Below are 18,024 nucleotides of genomic sequence, written 5' to 3'. Positions count from 1 at the left end.
CCCTTCCCCCTCGCCTTCTCTCCCCTTCCCCCTCTTCTCTTCCCCTCTCCCCTTCCCCCTCGCCTTCTCTCCCCTTTCCCCCTCTTCTCTTCCCCTCTCCCCTTCCCCCTCGCCTTCTCTCCCCTTCCCCCTCTTCTCTTCCCCTCTCCCCTTCGCCTTCTCTCCCCTTCCCCCTCTTCTCTTCCCCTCTCCCCTTCGCCTTCTCTCCCCTTCCCCCTCTTCTCTTCCCCTCTCCCCTTCGCCTTCTCTCCCCTTCCCCCTCTTCTCTTCCCCTCTCCCCTTCCCCCTCGCCTTCTCTCCCCTTCCCCCTCTTCTCTTCCCCTCTCCCCTTCCCCCCTCGCCTTCTCTCCCCTTCCCCTTCTTCTCTTCCCCTCTCCCCTTCCCCCTCGCCATCTTCTCTTCCCTTCCCCCTCGCCCTCTTCTCTTCCCCTCTCGCCTTCTTCTCTTCCCCTCTCCCTTCCCCTCTCGCCTTCTTCTCTTCCAATCTCCCCTTCCCCCTCTTCTCTTCCTCTCTCCCCTTCCCCCTTGCCTTCTTCTCTTCCCCTCTCCCCTTGCCTTCTTCTCTTCCCCTCTCCCCTTCCCCCTCACCTTCTCTCCCCTTCCCCCTCTTCTCTTCCCCTCTCCCCTTCCCCCTCGCCTTCTCTCCCCTTTCCCCCTCTTCTCTTCCCCTCTCCCCTTCCCCCTCGCCTTCTCTCCCCTTCCCCCTCTTCTCTTCCCCTCTCCCCTTCGCCTTCTCTCCCCTTCCCCCTCTTCTCTTCCCCTCTCCCCTTTGCCTTCTCTCCCCTTCCCCCTCTTCTCTTCCCCTCTCCCCTTCGCCTTCTCTCCCCTTCCCCCTCTTCTCTTCCCCTCTCCCCTTCCCCCTCGCCTTCTCTCCCCTTCCCCCTCTTCTCTTCCCCTCTCCCCTTCCCCCCTCGCCTTCTCTCCCCTTCCCCCTCTTCTCTTCCCCTCTCCCCTTCCCCCTCGCCATCTTCTCTTCCCTTCCCCCTCGCCCTCTTCTCTTCCCCTCTCGCCTTCTTCTCTTCCCCTCTCCCTTCCCCTCTCGCCTTCTTCTCTTCCAATCTCCCCTTCCCCCTCTTCTCTTCCTCTCTCCCCTTCCCCCTTGCCTTCTTCTCTTCCCCTCTCCCCTTGCCTTCTTCTCTTCCCCTCTCCCCTTCCCCCTCACCTTCTCTCCCCTTCCCCCTCTTCTCTTCCCCTCTCCCCTTCCCCATCACCTTCTCTCCCCTTCCCCCTCTTCTCTTCCCCTCTCCACTTCCCCCTCGCCCTCTTCTATTCCCCTCTCCCCTTCCCCTCTCACCTTCTTCTCTTCCTCTCTCCCCTTCCCCCTCGCCTTCTTCTCTCCCCTTCCCCCTCGCCTTCTTCTCTTCCCCTCTCTCCTTCCCCTTTGGTTTCTTCTCTTCCCCTCTCCCCTTCCCCCCCGCCTTCTTCTCTTCCTCTCTCCCCTTCCCCCTCGCCTTCTTCTCTTCCCCTCTCCCTTTCCCCCTCGCCTTCTTCTCTTCCCTTCCCCCTCACCTTCTTCTCTTCCTCTCTCCCCTTCCCCCTCACCTTCGTCTCTTCCTCTCTCCCCTTCCCCATCGCCTTCTTCTCTTTCCCTCTCCTATTCCCCCTCGCCTTCTTCTCTTCGCCTTTCCCTTCGACTTCTTCTCTTCCCCTCTCCCCTTCCCCTTCGCCTTCTTCTCTTCCCCTCTCCCCTTCCCCCTCGCCTTCTCTTCCTCTCTCTCCTTCCCCCTCACCTTCTTCTCTTCCTCTCTCCCCTTCCCCCCTCGCCTTCTTCTCTCCCCTTCCCCCTCGCCTTCTTCTCTTCCTCTCTCTCCTTCCCCTTCACCTTCTTCTCTTCCTCTCTCCCCTTCCCCCTCGCCTTCTTCTCTTCCTCTCTCCCCTTCCCCCTCGCCTTCTTCTCTCCCCTTCCCCCTCGCCTTCTTCTCTTCCTCTCTCCCCCTCGCCTTCTCCCCTTCCCCCTCGTCTTCTTCTTTTCCTCTCTCCCCTTCCCCCTCTTCTTCTTTTCCTCTCTCCCCTTCCCCCTCGCCTTCTTCTCTTCCCCTCTCCCCTTCCCCCCTCGCCTTCTTCTCTCCCCTTCCCCCTCGCCTTCTTCTCTTCCTCTCTCCCCCTCGCCTTCTCCCTTCTCCCCTCTCCCCTTCCCCCTCGTCTTCTTCTTTTCCTCTCTCCCCTTCCCCCTCGTCTTCTTCTTTTCCTCTCTCCCCTTCCCCCTCGCCTTCTTCTCTTCCTCTCTCCCCTTCCCTCTCGCCTTTTTCTCTTCCCTTCCCCCTCACCCTCTGCCCTTCCCCCTCACCTTCTTCTCTTCCCCTCTCCCCTTCCCCCTTCTTCTCTTCCCCTCTCCCCTTACCCCTCGCCTTCTTCTCTTCCCCCTCGCCTTCTTCTCTTCCCCTCTCCCCTTCCCCCTCGCCTTCTTCTCTTCCCCTCTCCCCTTTCCCCTCACCTTCTCTTCCTCTCTCCCCTTCTTCTCTTCCCCTCTCCCCTTCCCCCTCGCCTTCTTCTCTTCCCCCTCGCCTTCTTCTCTTCCCCTCTCCCCTTCCCCCTCGCCTTCTTCTCTTCCCCTCTCCCCTTTCCCCTCACCTTCTCTTCCTCTCTCCCCTTCTTCTCTTCCCCTCTCCCCTTCCCCCTCGCCTTCTTCTCTTCCCCCTCGCCTTCTTCTCTTCCCCTCTCCCCTTCCCCCTCGCCTTCTTCTCTTCCCCTCTCCCCTTTCCCCTCACCTTCTTCTCTTCCTTTCCCCCTCATTCTTCCCATCTTCTCCTTGTCCCTCTCCTCTTCCACCTCATCTTCTTCTCTTCCCTCCTTTCCTCTCCTTTTTCATCTACTCTTCCCCTCCCATCATCCCCCTCTTCTTCCCCCCCCTCCTCACCTTCTTCTCCTCCTATTTACCTTTCCCCCTTACCTTCTCCTTTTCCATCTTCCCTCTTCCTTTCTCCTCTTCCCTCCTTTCCTCTCCTGTTCTATCCAATCTTTCCCTCTGGTTGTCCCTTTCTTCTTCCCCTCTCAACGTCCCTCCCCACTTCCCCCTCTTTCCTCCCATCATTTCCTCTTCCTCTTCTCCTCTTCCCTTTCTCATTCCCCTCTCCTCTTCCCCTCTTCTCTCACCTCTTCCCTCACCTTCCCTTCTCATCTTTCCTCCCCTCTTCCCCTCTTTCCTCTACCTTTCACCCCCATCATTTCCTTTTCTCCCCTTCCCCTTCTCCTCTCCCTTTACCCCTCAACATCCCCTTTTCTTCTCTTCCCTTTCCCATTCTCCTTTTCTGTCACCCCCTCTCCTCTTTCCATTTCCCTCTCCCCCTCTCCTCTTCCCTCATACCTCATTCCACTCTTCTCTTCCCTTCCATCTCCACTTCCCTCTTCCCATTTTCCCCTCTCCCATATTTCCTTTTTTTCCTCACCCTGCTGTCTCCTCTACCCTCTTCCCTTCTTTTTCTTCTCCCTTTTCCCCTCTTCCCTCTCATTCTCTCTTCCCTTTCCCCCTTTCCTCCTTCCCCTCTCATTATCCCTTTGCCTCTTCCCTTCCTCCTCTACTTTTTCAATGATCACATAATCGATGCCTTAGTCACCTGAAGCAACCACTACTACAAATTATAAATATAAATGGAATATTTTTATTCCCCAAGCATTCATATATAGTGGTATCTTCATAATTCATTCCCTCAGCTCTTTCTAACATATTCCTGCCTTCCAGCAAATGAGCAGCCTTGGTACATTAAACAGCATTATGACGTGTATACAAATGTTGACTTTTGTGAAAAGTCAGCGGCATAGAGCCCTTCTTTCCAATTCACTCACTGAAACGCAGAGTGCAGTGACACATGACATTCATAGGAATGGTAGCATTGTCTTTGGAGTCCTTTCTGTATTTTATAGCCTTGTTGTAACTTTTCTATGCTGTTTGAGGTGAAAGATGGCAGGACCCAGCAGCAGGGTTTTTGTTCTCTGGTATATGCTGGTGAGTGTATAATTTCTATGTATAGTTCACATGTTGCAGCTGTTAAAGTAAAAAAAAAACTCCATGATGACAGCCCCTTTATTTGTTTATTTATTTTTTTACTCAATAGAAATGAGAAAGTCTCTCTGTCTGGAGTTCCCCTTTAACATAGAAAACTACTTTTATTTCCCCATTCAAACAAAATTTGGTACTGTTCAGTTTCTTGCTATTTTTGTCAGTAATAGTAAAAACATTTTTCAGACTTTTTTTTCTCATGTCAACTTTTTGCTGTCTTTAGGTGTCTTTGCTGTTCCCCAGCATGGAGTCAGATGCTTGGCAGGTGGTAAGCAAGAGGAAGGCAGGCAAGAAGTCACAGCAGATTAAAGGAAACTCACCTTGTAAAGCTGAAAGATCTTCACAAGAACTGCATCTGGGTGTAAATGTGAAAGATGTCATTAAAAAAATTAGGGACACAATGTGAGTAAACCTGTATATGTGTGTGTGTGTGTGTGTGTGTATATATATATATATATATATATATATATATATATATATATATATATATATACAGTATCTCACAAAAGTGAGTACACCCCTCACATCTGTGTAAATATTTTATTCTATCTTTTCATGTGACAACACTGAAGAAATGACACTTTGCTTTAATGTAAAGTAGTGAGTGTACAGCTTGTATAACAGTGTAAATTTGCTGTCCCCTCAAAATAACTCAACAGAAAGCCATTAATGTCTAAACCGCTGGCAACAAAAGTGAGTACACCCCCTAAGTGAAAATGTCCAAACTGGGCCCAATTAGCCATTTTCCTTCCCCAGTGTCATGTGACTTGTTAGTCCTATACTGGAACTAAGGGGCCAAGCCCAACCCCTGAAAAAAAAACTCTTTTCATAATACGCCACTCCACCAAATGATTTGTACCAGTGCACAAAACAAGATCCATAAAGACATGGATGAGCAAGTTTGGGGTGGAGGAACTTGACTGGGCTGACCTCAACCCGATAGAACACCTTTGGGATGAATTAGAGTGGAGACTGCGAGCCAAGCCTTCTCATCCAACATCAGTGCCTGACCTCACAAATGCACTTCTGGAAGAATTGTCAAACATTCCCATAGACACACTCCTAAACCTTGTGGACAGCCTTCCCAGAAGAGTTGAAGTTGTTATAGTTGCAAAGGGTGGGGCAACTCAATATTGAACCCTACGGACTAATGCCCCGTACACACGGTTGGATTTTCCGACAGAAAATGTGTGATAGGACCTTGTTGTCGGAAATTCCGACCGTGTGTAGGCTCCATCACACATTTTCCATCGGATTTTCTGACACACAAAGTTTGAGAGCAGGATATAAAATTTTCCGACAACAAAATCCGTTGTCGGAAATTCCGATCATGTGTACACAAATCCGACGGACAAAGTGCCACGCATGCTCAGAATAAATAAAGAGATGAAAGCTATTGGCCACTGCCCCGATTATTGTCCCGATGTACGTGTTTTACGTCACCACGTTTAGAACGATCGGATTTTCCGACAACTTTGTGTGACTGTGTGTATGCAAGACAAGTTTGAGCCAACATCCGTCGGAAAAAATCCTAGGATTTTGTGGTCGGAATGTCCGATCAATGTCCGACCGTGTGTACGGGGCATAAGACTGGGATGCCATTAAAGTTCATGTGCGTGTAAAGGCAGGCGTCCCAATACTTTTGCTAATAGAGTGTATATAAAATAAGGATGTATGCAAGAACTGCACAATAATGTTAGTAGTTGGTGCTCTTGCAACAGTACTGACCTCAGCAGAACAACTGCTGTATATAGGAAAACTTGTGGTTGCAGCACTCTGTAAATTTATTTCACAAGGTCAAAAAACAGCATTTTATTCAAGTACAATCTTTGGGGCAATGTCTGGACTTCCTCAGGTCAGAAACACTGAATAAAAGAAGTAACATTTTACATAGTATAATATAAATCATACAAACAGGAACCAGAAACTGTGTTAATACTAAATTGTTACTTCTTTTTATACTATATAAAATGTTGCTTCTTTTTATATTATGTATAATGTAACTTCTTTTATTCAGTGTCTCGAGCCTAAGGAAGAGCAGACTTTCGTACTTGCATGAAAAGCTGTTATTTGATCTTGTGAAATAAATTTATAGAGTGCTGCAACCACAAATATTGTGGATATCTATATGATGTGAATATACAATGTATGCGTAAATTGACGGCGCTATATAAATATACTGTAAATATATACACTGTACTGTGCAAAATGTAGGCAGTTGTGAAAAAATGTTGTACAGTCAGGATGCTTTGAATAATAATGAAATGAATATTTATGTGTGTGTGTATATGTGTGTATATATTTATACACATACAGTTGTGCTCTTAAGTTTACATACCCTGGCAGAATTTATGATTTCTTTGCTATTTTTCTGAGAATATGAATGATAACACAAAAACATTTCTTTCACTCATGGTTAGTGTTTGGCTGAAGCCATTTATTATCAGTCAACTGTGTTTACTCTTTTTAACCACTTTACAACCGGCCCATAGCCGAATGATGGCTGCAGGGCGGTTGCTTAACTCTGGGATCACGTCATATGATGTCTTCCCAAAGTTCCCCTGGGGCGCGCACCTGAACATATCCGTGACCGCCGGGTCCTGAGGACCCGGAGCATCACGGATCCCGGTAAATGGCCGCTGATCGCGGCCGTTTACCATGTGATCGCTCCGTCATCTGATGATGCCGGTTCCTCTCCTCCCCTCCTGTGTACCGATCGGTACACTGTGAGCGGAGAGGGGGATGGATGGATGGCTGCAGCGCTGTGGGCTGGTTGTGTAGTGCCCACAGCACTGCACAGTGACATCCAGCCATGCTCAGCCATCCCTAACGCTCAATACTCTGCAATGCCCCAGAATAATGTGCAATACTCTGCAATACCCTGCACTACTCTGCAATACCCCCGCAATACTCTGCAATACCCTGCAATACTCTGCAATACCCCGCAATACTCGGCAATACCCTGCAGTACTCTGCAATACTCTGCAATACCCCACAACACTGTGCAATACTCTGCAATACTCCACAATACTCTGCAATACCCCACAATACTCTGCAATACCCCGCCATACTCTGAAACACCCCGCCATACTCTGAAATAACCCGCAATACTCTGCCATACCCAGCCATGCCCTGCCATACTCTGAAATACCCCGCCATACTCTGAAATACCCTGCCATGCTCAGCCATACTCTGCCATGCTCAGCCATACTCGGCTGTACTCGGCCTCTGTATGTGGCCAGCCTGTGAAAGTCTCACACATGTGGTATCGCCGTACTCTGGAGGAGTAGGAGAATCTATTTCGGGGTGTCATTTTTGGTATGTACATGTTATGTGTTAGAAATAATGTATAAATGGACAACTTTGTGTTATAAAAAAAAAATGCGTTTTAACCACTTCCTGCCCGCCAGCTGTCATACGACGTTCTTGACTTTGTGTGGGGATATCTGAATGATGCCTGCAGCTACAGGCATCATTCAGATATCAGCTTTTTTAGCCGGCGATTCCTTACACCATAAGAACCATCATAGTGGCTGTTCCACTGCTTGATCGTTCTTACGGGAGGCGATGTCCCCCCCCTCCCTCCACCCTCCGGTGCTTCTACAGACTCACTGCTACGATCGAAGCCAGGATCTTTTTTTTTTTTTTTTTTTTTTTTTTTTTTTATTTCAGGCTTCCCAGCCTAGAGGTGAGATATGAGGTCTTACTGACCCCATATCTCACTATAAAGAGGACCTGTCATGCCATATTCCTAATACAAGGGATGTTTACATTCCTTGTAATAGGAATAAAAGAGGTAAAATTTTTTTTTTTTGAAAAAAGCATCAAACTAAAATAAATAAAGTAAAATGAACAATAAAAAAAAAAAAAAAGAAAATTTTTAAAGCGCCCCTGTCCCTGTGTGCTCACATGCAGAAGCGAACGCATACATAAGTCCCGCCCACATATGAAAACGGTGTTCAAACCACACATGTGAGGTATCGGTGCTATCGGTAGAGCGAAAGCAATACTTTTGGCCCTAGACCTCCTCTGTAACTCAAAACTTGTACCCAGTAAAAATTTTTAAAGCGTTGCCTATGGGGATTTTTGAGTAGCGAAGTTTGGCGCCATTCCGCAAGCGTGTGCAATTTTGAAAGGTGACATGTTGGGTATCTATTTACTCGGCGTAACTTCATCTTTCATATGCAAAAACATTGGGCTAACTTTACTGTTTTGTTTTTTTTTAAGCACAAAACTGTTTTTTTTCCAAAAAAAGCGTTCAAAAAATTGCTGCGCAAATGCCGTGCGAGATAAAAAGTGGCAATGACCGCCATTGTATTCTCTAGGGTCTTTGCTAAAAAAACATATATAATGTTTTGGGGTTCTATGTAATTTTCTTGCTAATAAATAATGATTTTTACATGTGGGAGAGAAATGTCAGAATTGGCCTGGGTGCTCCAGAACGCCTGAAGGTGCTCCCCTGCATGTTGGGCCTCTGTATGTGGCTACGCTGTGTAAAAGTGTCACACATCTGGTATCGCCGTACTCAGGAGTAATAGCAGAATGTGTTTTGGGGTGTAATTTGTGGTATGCATATGCGGTGTGTGAGAAATAACCTGCTAATATGACAATTTTGTGAAAAAAAAAAAAGTAAAAAAAAAAAAGTAAAAAAAAAAAAACTTGATTTTGCAAAGAATTGTGGGAAAAAATGACAACTTCAAAAAACTCACCATGCATCTTTCTAAATACCTTGGAATGTCTTCTTTCCAAAAAGGGGTCATTTGGGGGGTATTTGTACTTTTCTGGCATGTTAGGGTCTCAAGAAATTACTTCAGTACTTCAGGTGTGACCAATTTTCAGATATTGGCACCATAGTTTTTGGACTCTATAACTTTCGCAAAGACCAAATAATATCCACCAATTTGGGTTATTTTTACCAAAGATATGTAGCGGTATAAATTTTGGCCAAAATATATGAAGAAAAATTACTAATTTGCAAAATTTTATAACAGAAACTAAGAAAAATGCATTTTTTTTACAGATTTTTCGGTATTTTTTCTTTTATAGCACAAAAAATAAAGAACCCAGCGGTGATTTAATACCACCAAAAGAAAGCTCTATTTGTGTGAAAAAAAGGACAAAAATTTCATATAGATACAGTGTTGCACGACTGAGTAATTGTCATTCAAAATGTGAGCTGAAAATTGGTCTGGTTAGGAAGGGGGTTTAAGTGCCCAGTGGTAAAGTGGTTAAATCATAATGGCAACAGAAACTACCCAAATGACCCTGATCATACCCCAGTACTTAATACCGTGTATTGGCCCCTTTAACATCAATGACACCTTGAAGTATTTTGTGGTGTTTGTGGATGAGGCTCTTTATCTTCTCAGATGGTAAAGCTGCCCATTCCTCTTGGCAAAAAGCCTCCAGTTCCTGTAAATTCTTAGGCTGTCTTGCATAAACTGCACGTTTGACATCTCCCCAGAGTGGCTCAATGATGCCACTCCAGAACGGAGATGGCCACTCCAGAACCTTCACTTTATTATGCTGTAGCCAATGACAGGTCGACTTGGCCTTGTGTTTTGGATCATTGTCATGTTGGAATGTCCAAGTACGTCCCATGCGCAGCTTCCTGGCTGATGAATGCAAATGTTCCTCCAGTATTTTTTGATAACATACTGCATTCATCTTGCCATCATTTTTGACCAAATTTCCTGTGCCTTTATAGCTCACACATCCCCAAAACATCAGCAATCCACCTCCGTACCTTTCATCATAGGCCTTGTAGTGTTTTCGGTTGTGGCCAAAAAGCTCAATTTTGGTCTCATCACTCCAAATGACTTTGTGCCAGAAGGTTTGAGGCTTGTCTCCGTGCTGTTTGGAATATTGTAAGTGGGATACTTTGTGGCATTTGCATAGTAATGGCTTTCTTCTGGTGATTCGACCATACAGACCATCTTTCTTCAAGTGCCTCCTTATTGTGCATCTTCAAACAGCCACACCACATGTTTTCAGAGAGTCCTGTATTTTATCTGAAGTTATTTGTGGGTTTTTCTTTGCATCCCGAACAATTTTCCTGGCAGTTGTGGCTGAAATTTTAGTTGGTCTACCTGACCATGGTTTGGTTTCAACAGAACCCCTCATTTTCCACTTCTTGATTAGAGTTTGAACACTGCTGATTGGCATTCTCAATTCCTTGGATATCTTTTTATATCCCTTTCTGGTTTTATACAGTTCAACTACCTTTTCCCACAGATTCTTTGACAATTCTTTTGCTTTCCCCATGACTCAGAATCCAGAAACGTCAGTGCAGCACTGGATGAAAGATGCAAGGGTCTGTCGGGAGTCCAGAAACTCATTGACCTTTTATACACACACACTAATTACAAGCAAACAGATCATAGATGAGGATAGTTACCCTTAAAAGCCATTCAAACCCCTTTGTGTCAACTTGTGTGCATGTTATCAGGCCAAAATCACCAGGGTAAACTTTTGATCAGGGTCATTTGGGTAGTTTCTGTTGTCATTATGATTTAAAAAGAGTAAACACGGTTGATTGATAATAAATGGCTAAACTCTAACCATGAGTGAAAGAAATGTTTTTGTGTTATCATTCATATTCTCTGAAAAATGGCCAAGAAATTCTGCCAGGGTATGTAACCTTATGAGCACAACTATATATATAAATTTTGCAAATAATATTTTTTATTAATTAAAGTGAAACTAGGGTTGAAAGCAAAACATTGCAAACAGGCTTTTTTAATTTTTTTTTGCAGAAGAGACATGCAGTGTCTCTTCTGCAATAAAGACACCTAGCTGCCTATTCGCAATCCCCTGTAGAATGTACAGGATGACCACGCCCATACACAAGCACAGGTTTGACGTCATCCCATGTCAGCCAATCTATACCTCTAAAGACCGGAATCTGGAAGAAGCAGGGGAGAAGATGCCAGCGAGGGAGCATGCGGAGTCGAACAGCTGGAATTAAGGTAGGTACTTTTTGCCTTTAGTTCTGCTTTAACCTGCAAAATACATAAACAGAAAAAAAAAACAAATCAATATTTTGTGTACCTATTTTTTGCCTTAAAAAAAAAAGAAAAAGCATGAACTGGGCAGGCAGGTTATACCAAACATTAAGGAAACTGACCACAATTCTTCTGTGGATTTAGGCTGTCTCTGTTGCTGGTGTTTTTTTGTAATCCCAGACAGACTCAATATTGTTGAGATCAGGACTCTTTGGGGGCAATACCATCTCTTCCAGGACTCCGTTCTTCTTTTCACTGATGACGCTTGGTTATTTCCAAAAAATTATAATAATGATAAAAAAATATATTGATATATATGTTTTCACACAAAGACAGAATGCAACTGAATGAATTGACTTGTGTGTTTATGTTGTAGGACAGGGGTAGGCAACCTCGGCCCTCCTGCTGTTTTGAAATTACAAGTCCCATTAAACATTGCAAGACCCTGACAATCACAGGCATGATTCCTAGAGGCAGAGGCATGATGGGATTTGTAGTTTCACCACAGCTGGAGGGCCGAGGTTGCCTACCCCTGTTGTAGGACCTTCTCCAGTTTATGTTGGAGTGTGCCTGGCTTTCAGTGAATGGCTATTTATGTAAAGGACAAATTGCCAGTATGCTTCTAAATAATCAGATGCATGTATACATTGAATGGTTTCTATGTGGGCAGAGTTACAAACTTGGAATCCAGGTTCATAGAAAAGGAAGTCCCGAAGAGATCCTGGGTTAGAGGCAACCATACTGTAGATGTTGGTGCACTACGAAAAATCATTGTGCAGGTAGGTTTTGTCCATTTAAATGGTGAATAGTCACGTTTGGTCAGCATAAGCAGCCAAGGGTTATAAAGTCCACCACAAAGGAAGTATATAAAGAAAGAGTAATGTAAGTCTTATTTTGTGTAGCACAGCAACAAATATTGCTGGATATAACATCTGGCTGCAGTGACTGATTTAGTGCATATACATAAATCAAATGCATTTTGCAGCACATGGAGGAGATATGAGAGCTATATGTATCCATTTATCAAAATGACTTTCAATAACTTGGACTGAAAATAGTGTGATATTTTATGAATGATATTTATGGTTTTGTGCCAGCATTTCTAAAAGTATTAGCTGTGAATGTGTTTTTGTTTTTGATCCAATAGGGAAACCCTAAGAATATCTGACTTTTGGAAATCCTGTCAAGGTGAGTACATTGTATTATAAGTCCTTTTCTACAAACCATAAATCCAGTTAAAGAAATAAAGTGATGTCACCTCTCAAAAAATCTACTTGGCTTCAGTGTTAGTGAAACGAATTTGCAGAGATCTTTAGTGAACTGCTATACATTATTGTATACCGAGGGTCCCTTGAAACTTATTTTAAAACCTAAAATATTTGCATATGGTAACTGTTCTGCTTCCTCTCTTTGAGTAAAATATTGAAAATAAGTGAAAGAGCATTAGTCCTCACAAGTGTTTTTATGTCTAGACTAGAAAAGGGTTGCTAATAATAAATAGAGACAAAGCCTTCTATGCATGAAAAACCATCTAAGAATGGAGGAGGGGCAGATGATTGATAGGTCCACCCCTCAATTCATAGATCATGTTTAATCTATAGAAGCTGTAGTGCTGGCTTTTATAAATAGAGGAGCTAGGGAAAAAGGGCAGACAATAGTCAGGCACTCTTGAGGAGATCCTGTTACAGCTCCCACAGTTCTAATAACCCCCCGCCACCCCAGAAGATCATGAGGGTGGGTGGCATGGATGGAGAAGGTTTTCACCTAACGGAAGAGGAATCAGCACAAGGGACACATCCTACTGACTGTAAATGATGTCCCTTGTTCTGATTTTTGTGTTTCTTATTTTGACCGCACTTAATTATTTAAAATAATACTGAGGTTTTTTTAAATGTAAAAGTAGGCCTATTATTCAGATGACATTGCTGGACATAGAAGTGTCATTGCTCCCTTAACACTTCAGTATACGTTTTATTATCCAAATGCATTGCTCTTTGACTTGGTGTGTTGCATATTGCAGTGTTTCTATTTTTCCTTTTTTTTTTAACCTTATTGAAATGTCACAAAATTACACTTCATTCAGCTCTAGGCAAAACATGCTTTGCGGGTTGATATTTGTTTTTATGCGTTGCTCAACAAAAAAATGCAGACATACTACATTTTCATGCAGTGCATTCCAACACACGTGTGATGTGAGCAGGACACATATAAAAATTTTCTTCTACGTGTCCTTGTTTTGAGCCTCCTTTCATCAGCATTGATGCTGATCAACACAGCTCAACAAACCTGGTGTAAAGGAGCCCTTATTATACTTCCTGTTTTGCAAACTGGAACATTGTAAATGTATAGGACCCCTGTAAATATAGGCCTGTTGAACTGACAGATATATATAGATATATATATAATTATTATTTTTTTATGGCTAATATGACATTCAGCAATGTCTACAAAATATTTTGCCTGTGATACTTACGGTCAAGTACTCGCTGTTACCAAGTAACTTTGCAGTGCAATTTGCGCTATTACAAAAAATTGTTGCAAATTGCACTGCAAAGAATCGTATGCGTTTTGAACAGGGATGCAGTACATGTATAGAAAGGGAAAGTGCCATCTAGTGGGCAGTTTAAAAAATGTTAGAACTCACAGTATATATCTGGCCACTTGCAAAATAATCTACATAGGTGTCCCAGTCTGCCGATGATAGCAAATCAGGGCCGCTAGAGGTGCTCACAGGGCTGGAGGTGAAGTTCTGGGACCCCGTGGGTATAGGATGGAAGTGATGTCAGCTTGGGGGTGGATCGTCTCTACATCTCCTCCAGTCCTAACATTTTTTAAACCGCCCACCAAATTAGCCCTTTTCTCTTTCTATACATACACACACAGGAGCAGTGGGGGAAAATCACATGCAATTCGGATAAAAATGGCACTGCATTCCTGTAAAAAATAACATGCAATTCTTTGCAGTGCGATTTGCGCCCATTCATTTTGTATTGGCGCAAATTGCACCGCAAAGTATCAGTTTCGGTATCGGGAGTACTGATACTTGCGCAAATGCTTGGTATCAACATCTGTGCATCCCTACTTTCTACACATGTAAGTACCTTTTATTGATACAAGTTTAAAACATTTTCATTGGCTATAAATCTCTTCAACCATATCAGAACTGTATAGGTAATACATACCATTTAAAAAAATGATGATGTAATAGCCCAGAATCAATATTATTAGAAGTAAGGGCCGATTCACACCAGAAGCAGTCCAGTGCAGTTTTTTTTTTTCTGCATCAAAAAGGCATGGACAGTTGATTATATGAGTTCACACCAGTGTGATCAGTGAGGAAGAAAAAAGTACAAAATGCTTCATTTTTTCTGCACAGAACTTGACAAAACACATCAAAATGCACTGAAACGCATCAAAAATGCATTACAGCAAAACAACCCCAGAAAACTTTGGGGGAAAAAAAAAAACGGGAAAAGAAACGCCATATCAAAAATGCGTCAGAACGCATCAAAAACCTGCATGCAGAAACGCATCCGGACTGTGTTTCTGTGTTGTAAACTGGCCCTTACTGTTTTAGAGAAAGATTCTGTAACACTTAAAATGTACTTCTTTCATCTGAATGAAATAATGTCATTTTAAATATGTGATTTCCTTACTTTCCGAATTGTATTCCAGATGACATTGCAAAAGCAAATGATGTAACTAAGTGAAGCCCTTTGTAGAGTGCAATGTTGCAAAACAAACATTTATTGACACAGTTTTTACAAGCCAGCTCCAACTGCAGTGACATTATTACCTTTCTTTCCCGCAGGTTGTTTTCGCAAATGTCAAAATCTAGCTCCAGCAGTTTCAAAAGACAACAGTGACAATGGAGAGTTAATGAAAAATCAGTGCCTTGAGGAAGCTGTGCCTTCTCACCGTTGTCTGCAAGACTATGAATGTGTCTGTTATGGTCTAGGAAATTTCACTACATGTGTCATAGCTCGGCATCAGCTGGCTTTCTTACTGCTATTCCTCAAACAGTTTAAGGTAGAAGTCTGAACTAATGAGAACACAGCACACAGTAGTGTGGATTAGGGACTGCCGTTGTTTAAATTGGCTTTGCACTCGAGCAAAACCATGTAAAATATGTGAAAATTCACTGGCCTGTTAAAGCACTCTTAATGCACTTTAATCACAACTAGAGCCCAAAGTGTTCTTTTGTTTTAATTTTGGATAGCCTAGGGAAGGATTTAAAAAAAAAAAAAAAACCCTGTCAGATTTAATTGCTATCCAGGGCTCTGTTTAGAGAGATTTCCCCCTACTATCCTGATGATAACAATTTCACCAGACAGAAGTGAGGTGAAATCTGCAACACAAAAGAAATAAAAAGCTGATGGGGTTTTAGCTTTCCCCCTACTCTACTCAAAATATTATTGAAATGCTTTTTACTTTTGTCTGTGTTGCTGTTGAAAATATAGAATTTATATATGTACATACACACACGCAAACACAATCTTGGTTTACAAATTAACATTTAATACAGAGAGTACACCCATGACAAAGGATTCCCAGAGCACTGCAGTTTCATTTCAGACACCCTGTCCCTGAAAGAAACCTCTTATGCCCCGTACACACGATCGGAAATGCCGCCAGCAAAAGACAGATGAGAGCTTTTGATCGGAAAATGCGACCATGTGTATGCTCCATCGGACTTTTGCTGGCGGAATTCCCGCCAGCAAAAGATTGAGAGCAGGTTCTCTATTTTTCGGTCAGAAAAAGTTCCTATCCGAAAAAGCGATTGTCTGTATGCAAAAAATCACACATGCTCAGAAACAATTCGATGCATGCTCAAAAGCATTGAACTTCATTTTCTCAGCTCGTCGTAGTGTTGTACGTCACTGCGTTCTTGATGGTTTAAAGTTCAGAGAACTTTTGTGTGACCCTGTGTATGCAAGCCAAGCTTGAGCGGAATCTCGTAGGAAAAGCCATCATATCTTTTTCCGACCAAAATCCTGATCGTGTGTACGCGGCATTATGGAGGGATGGGGGCACATTAGTGTGTGTGTGTGTGTGTTTATTCAGTGTAAATATCTGAGCCTTATGAACAAGCATTTTCAAACAGGTGGTTAGCAGAAACTAGAAAACATAACAAGGATGCATAGCCACAGGGATTCAAAATCTTTATATGCAATGTTTCATATTTTTTTAGTCCTAGCCGTTATAAAGAAAGGACATATGTACAAGGCCGCTGTAAATTACCTTTAAGTTAGTACTTCCTACTGAACACACTTTCACATGGGAGTTGTGCTTGCTATGGGAAGTTGGATTCAGGAATGACTTGCATTGTCAACTTCTACCATAAAATACATCATTTGTTGACTACATTTTTTCCTTGTCTAAAGGAAAGATGTTATACAGCAATCTAGTACTGGTGAAACTCCAGTTTTTCAGAGAATAAATCATTCCTCACAGGTCAACTATATACATTTTTATGGATTGTAGCAAACATTACAGTGGGGCTGGACAAATGCCAGGTAGCCAATGTTCCTTATATATTACAGTTGCAAATAACGTTTGAAGTTTTTCTCTAGTTGTTGTCAATGAAGCCGGTTTCCAAAAAATAATCCTGGCTCCTCGATTGGACTTACTGGCTCCTGAATTCTGTATTTGTCCAACCCTGCATTACAGATATTTACCATTCTCAGTTTTATAGACATTGATCTGCATCCCATTACATGTGGCTTAGTGTTTGTCAGTATATTAAAGTGGTTGTAAACTCTCTCATATACCCAGTGAAGTGAATAGCCTCAGGTGATACACAGAGATGACACAAAATACATCTGACTTACATATGACTCATACTTACAAAAGGAGAAAGACAACAGGAGGTGAGAGGAAATCTTGATCACCAATCCTTGTTTCCATGACAACCCAAAATTTTCAAAATCCAATTGTCACAAGAGCAGAAAGTGAGGTGAAGAAGTTGCATCAAAAAATGGTATCTAGATGGTCCTACACACCTTTACATATATCCAAATTTTCCTCCACCGGCTCACCTATATGCTGGCGGAACTGCAGGCAGATGGGCTTTCTGTACCATATACTCAGGGCCTGCAAGTGCTTAACCAGTTTTTGGCGTAAGATATCTATTATAATCTCTAAAATCACCAGAATACTGTGGCACATTAATCCTGCCATAGCGATATTAAATCTAGACACCGATCAATGGCCGAAAGAATATTGTACAATTATTACCTATATTGTTTTGATGGTCAGAACTATGCTTGTCAGACACTGGAAATCCCTCTTAGCACCTATCCTTTCAGAAGTTCTCTCCCTGGTCAGAATTAATTTGTGAAGGTTTGGCAACCCTGGATAGAGTGAAGTTTGGGTCAAAATAGTGAAACATGACCCAGTGGCCCTTTAGTCATACTTATATATTGGTTTGTGTTGCAATTTATAAATTTGAAATGGTCGTGTTGCATAATCTTGATTCCTTTGTTTCTTTTTCTCTTCATTGTATTTACCATGCATCACTTGGTACATATGCTTTTAAGCATCTGCATATGCTCTTATTTAAAGTGGTTGTAAACCCTTAAAGACCACTTTGACCTACAGGTAAGCCTAGATTAAGGCTTACCTATAGGTCAAAGAAATATCTCCTAAACCTACACGGTTTAAGAGATATTTGCAAAAAGACAGGCACTGCTGTCTACGGCGCATGCACCGCAGACAGCGGCGCGCAGGTGCACTGAGCATGCCGCTGCTAACGGCGATATGCCGTTAGTGGCGGCTCCCATGCACATGCGCGGGAGTGACGTCATCATGGCTCCGGCCAATCACAGCGCCGGAGCCACGATACCTGGAAAGACCCGGAAAGACCTGTGTCAGGTAAGTGACACATAATCGGCTGATTATGCTTTACCTTTGCAGGGAAACAAAGAGGAAGTAAACCCATCAGGGTTTACTTTCTCTTTAACAAATTTTCAATAAAAATCTAATGTTCAAAAAAAAGAAAAAAGTGAGATGAAATGTTCTGAA

The 18,024-nt window shown here is 43.1% G+C and overlaps 1 protein-coding gene across 2 annotated transcripts in view; it reads left to right on the top strand.

Annotated features, from left to right (window-relative positions):
- SRRD (SRR1 domain containing) overlaps positions 1-18,024 on the top strand; it is a 32,974-nt gene that overhangs the window by 496 nt on the left and 14,454 nt on the right. Inside the window, exons 2-4 of one of the 2 annotated variants that reach the window (XM_073629368.1) lie at positions 4,221-4,399; positions 12,149-12,189; positions 14,813-15,030. In XM_073629368.1, coding sequence (XP_073485469.1) covers positions 4,242-4,399; positions 12,149-12,189; positions 14,813-15,030 — 417 coding nt within the window. In that variant the 5' untranslated portion in view covers positions 4,221-4,241. Of the gene's footprint in view, positions 1-4,220; positions 4,400-11,515; positions 11,781-12,148; positions 12,190-14,812; positions 15,031-18,024 lie in introns of those variants that run through there. The other variant, XM_073629369.1, reaches the window with a different exon arrangement.

This window comes from Aquarana catesbeiana, linkage group LG01 (assembly GCF_042186555.1).
Source record: "Aquarana catesbeiana isolate 2022-GZ linkage group LG01, ASM4218655v1, whole genome shotgun sequence".
Lineage (NCBI taxonomy): Eukaryota > Metazoa > Chordata > Amphibia > Anura > Ranidae > Aquarana > Aquarana catesbeiana.
The sequence above is the reverse complement of the archived record's forward strand: the minus strand, read 5'-3'. Positions and strand labels throughout refer to the sequence as shown.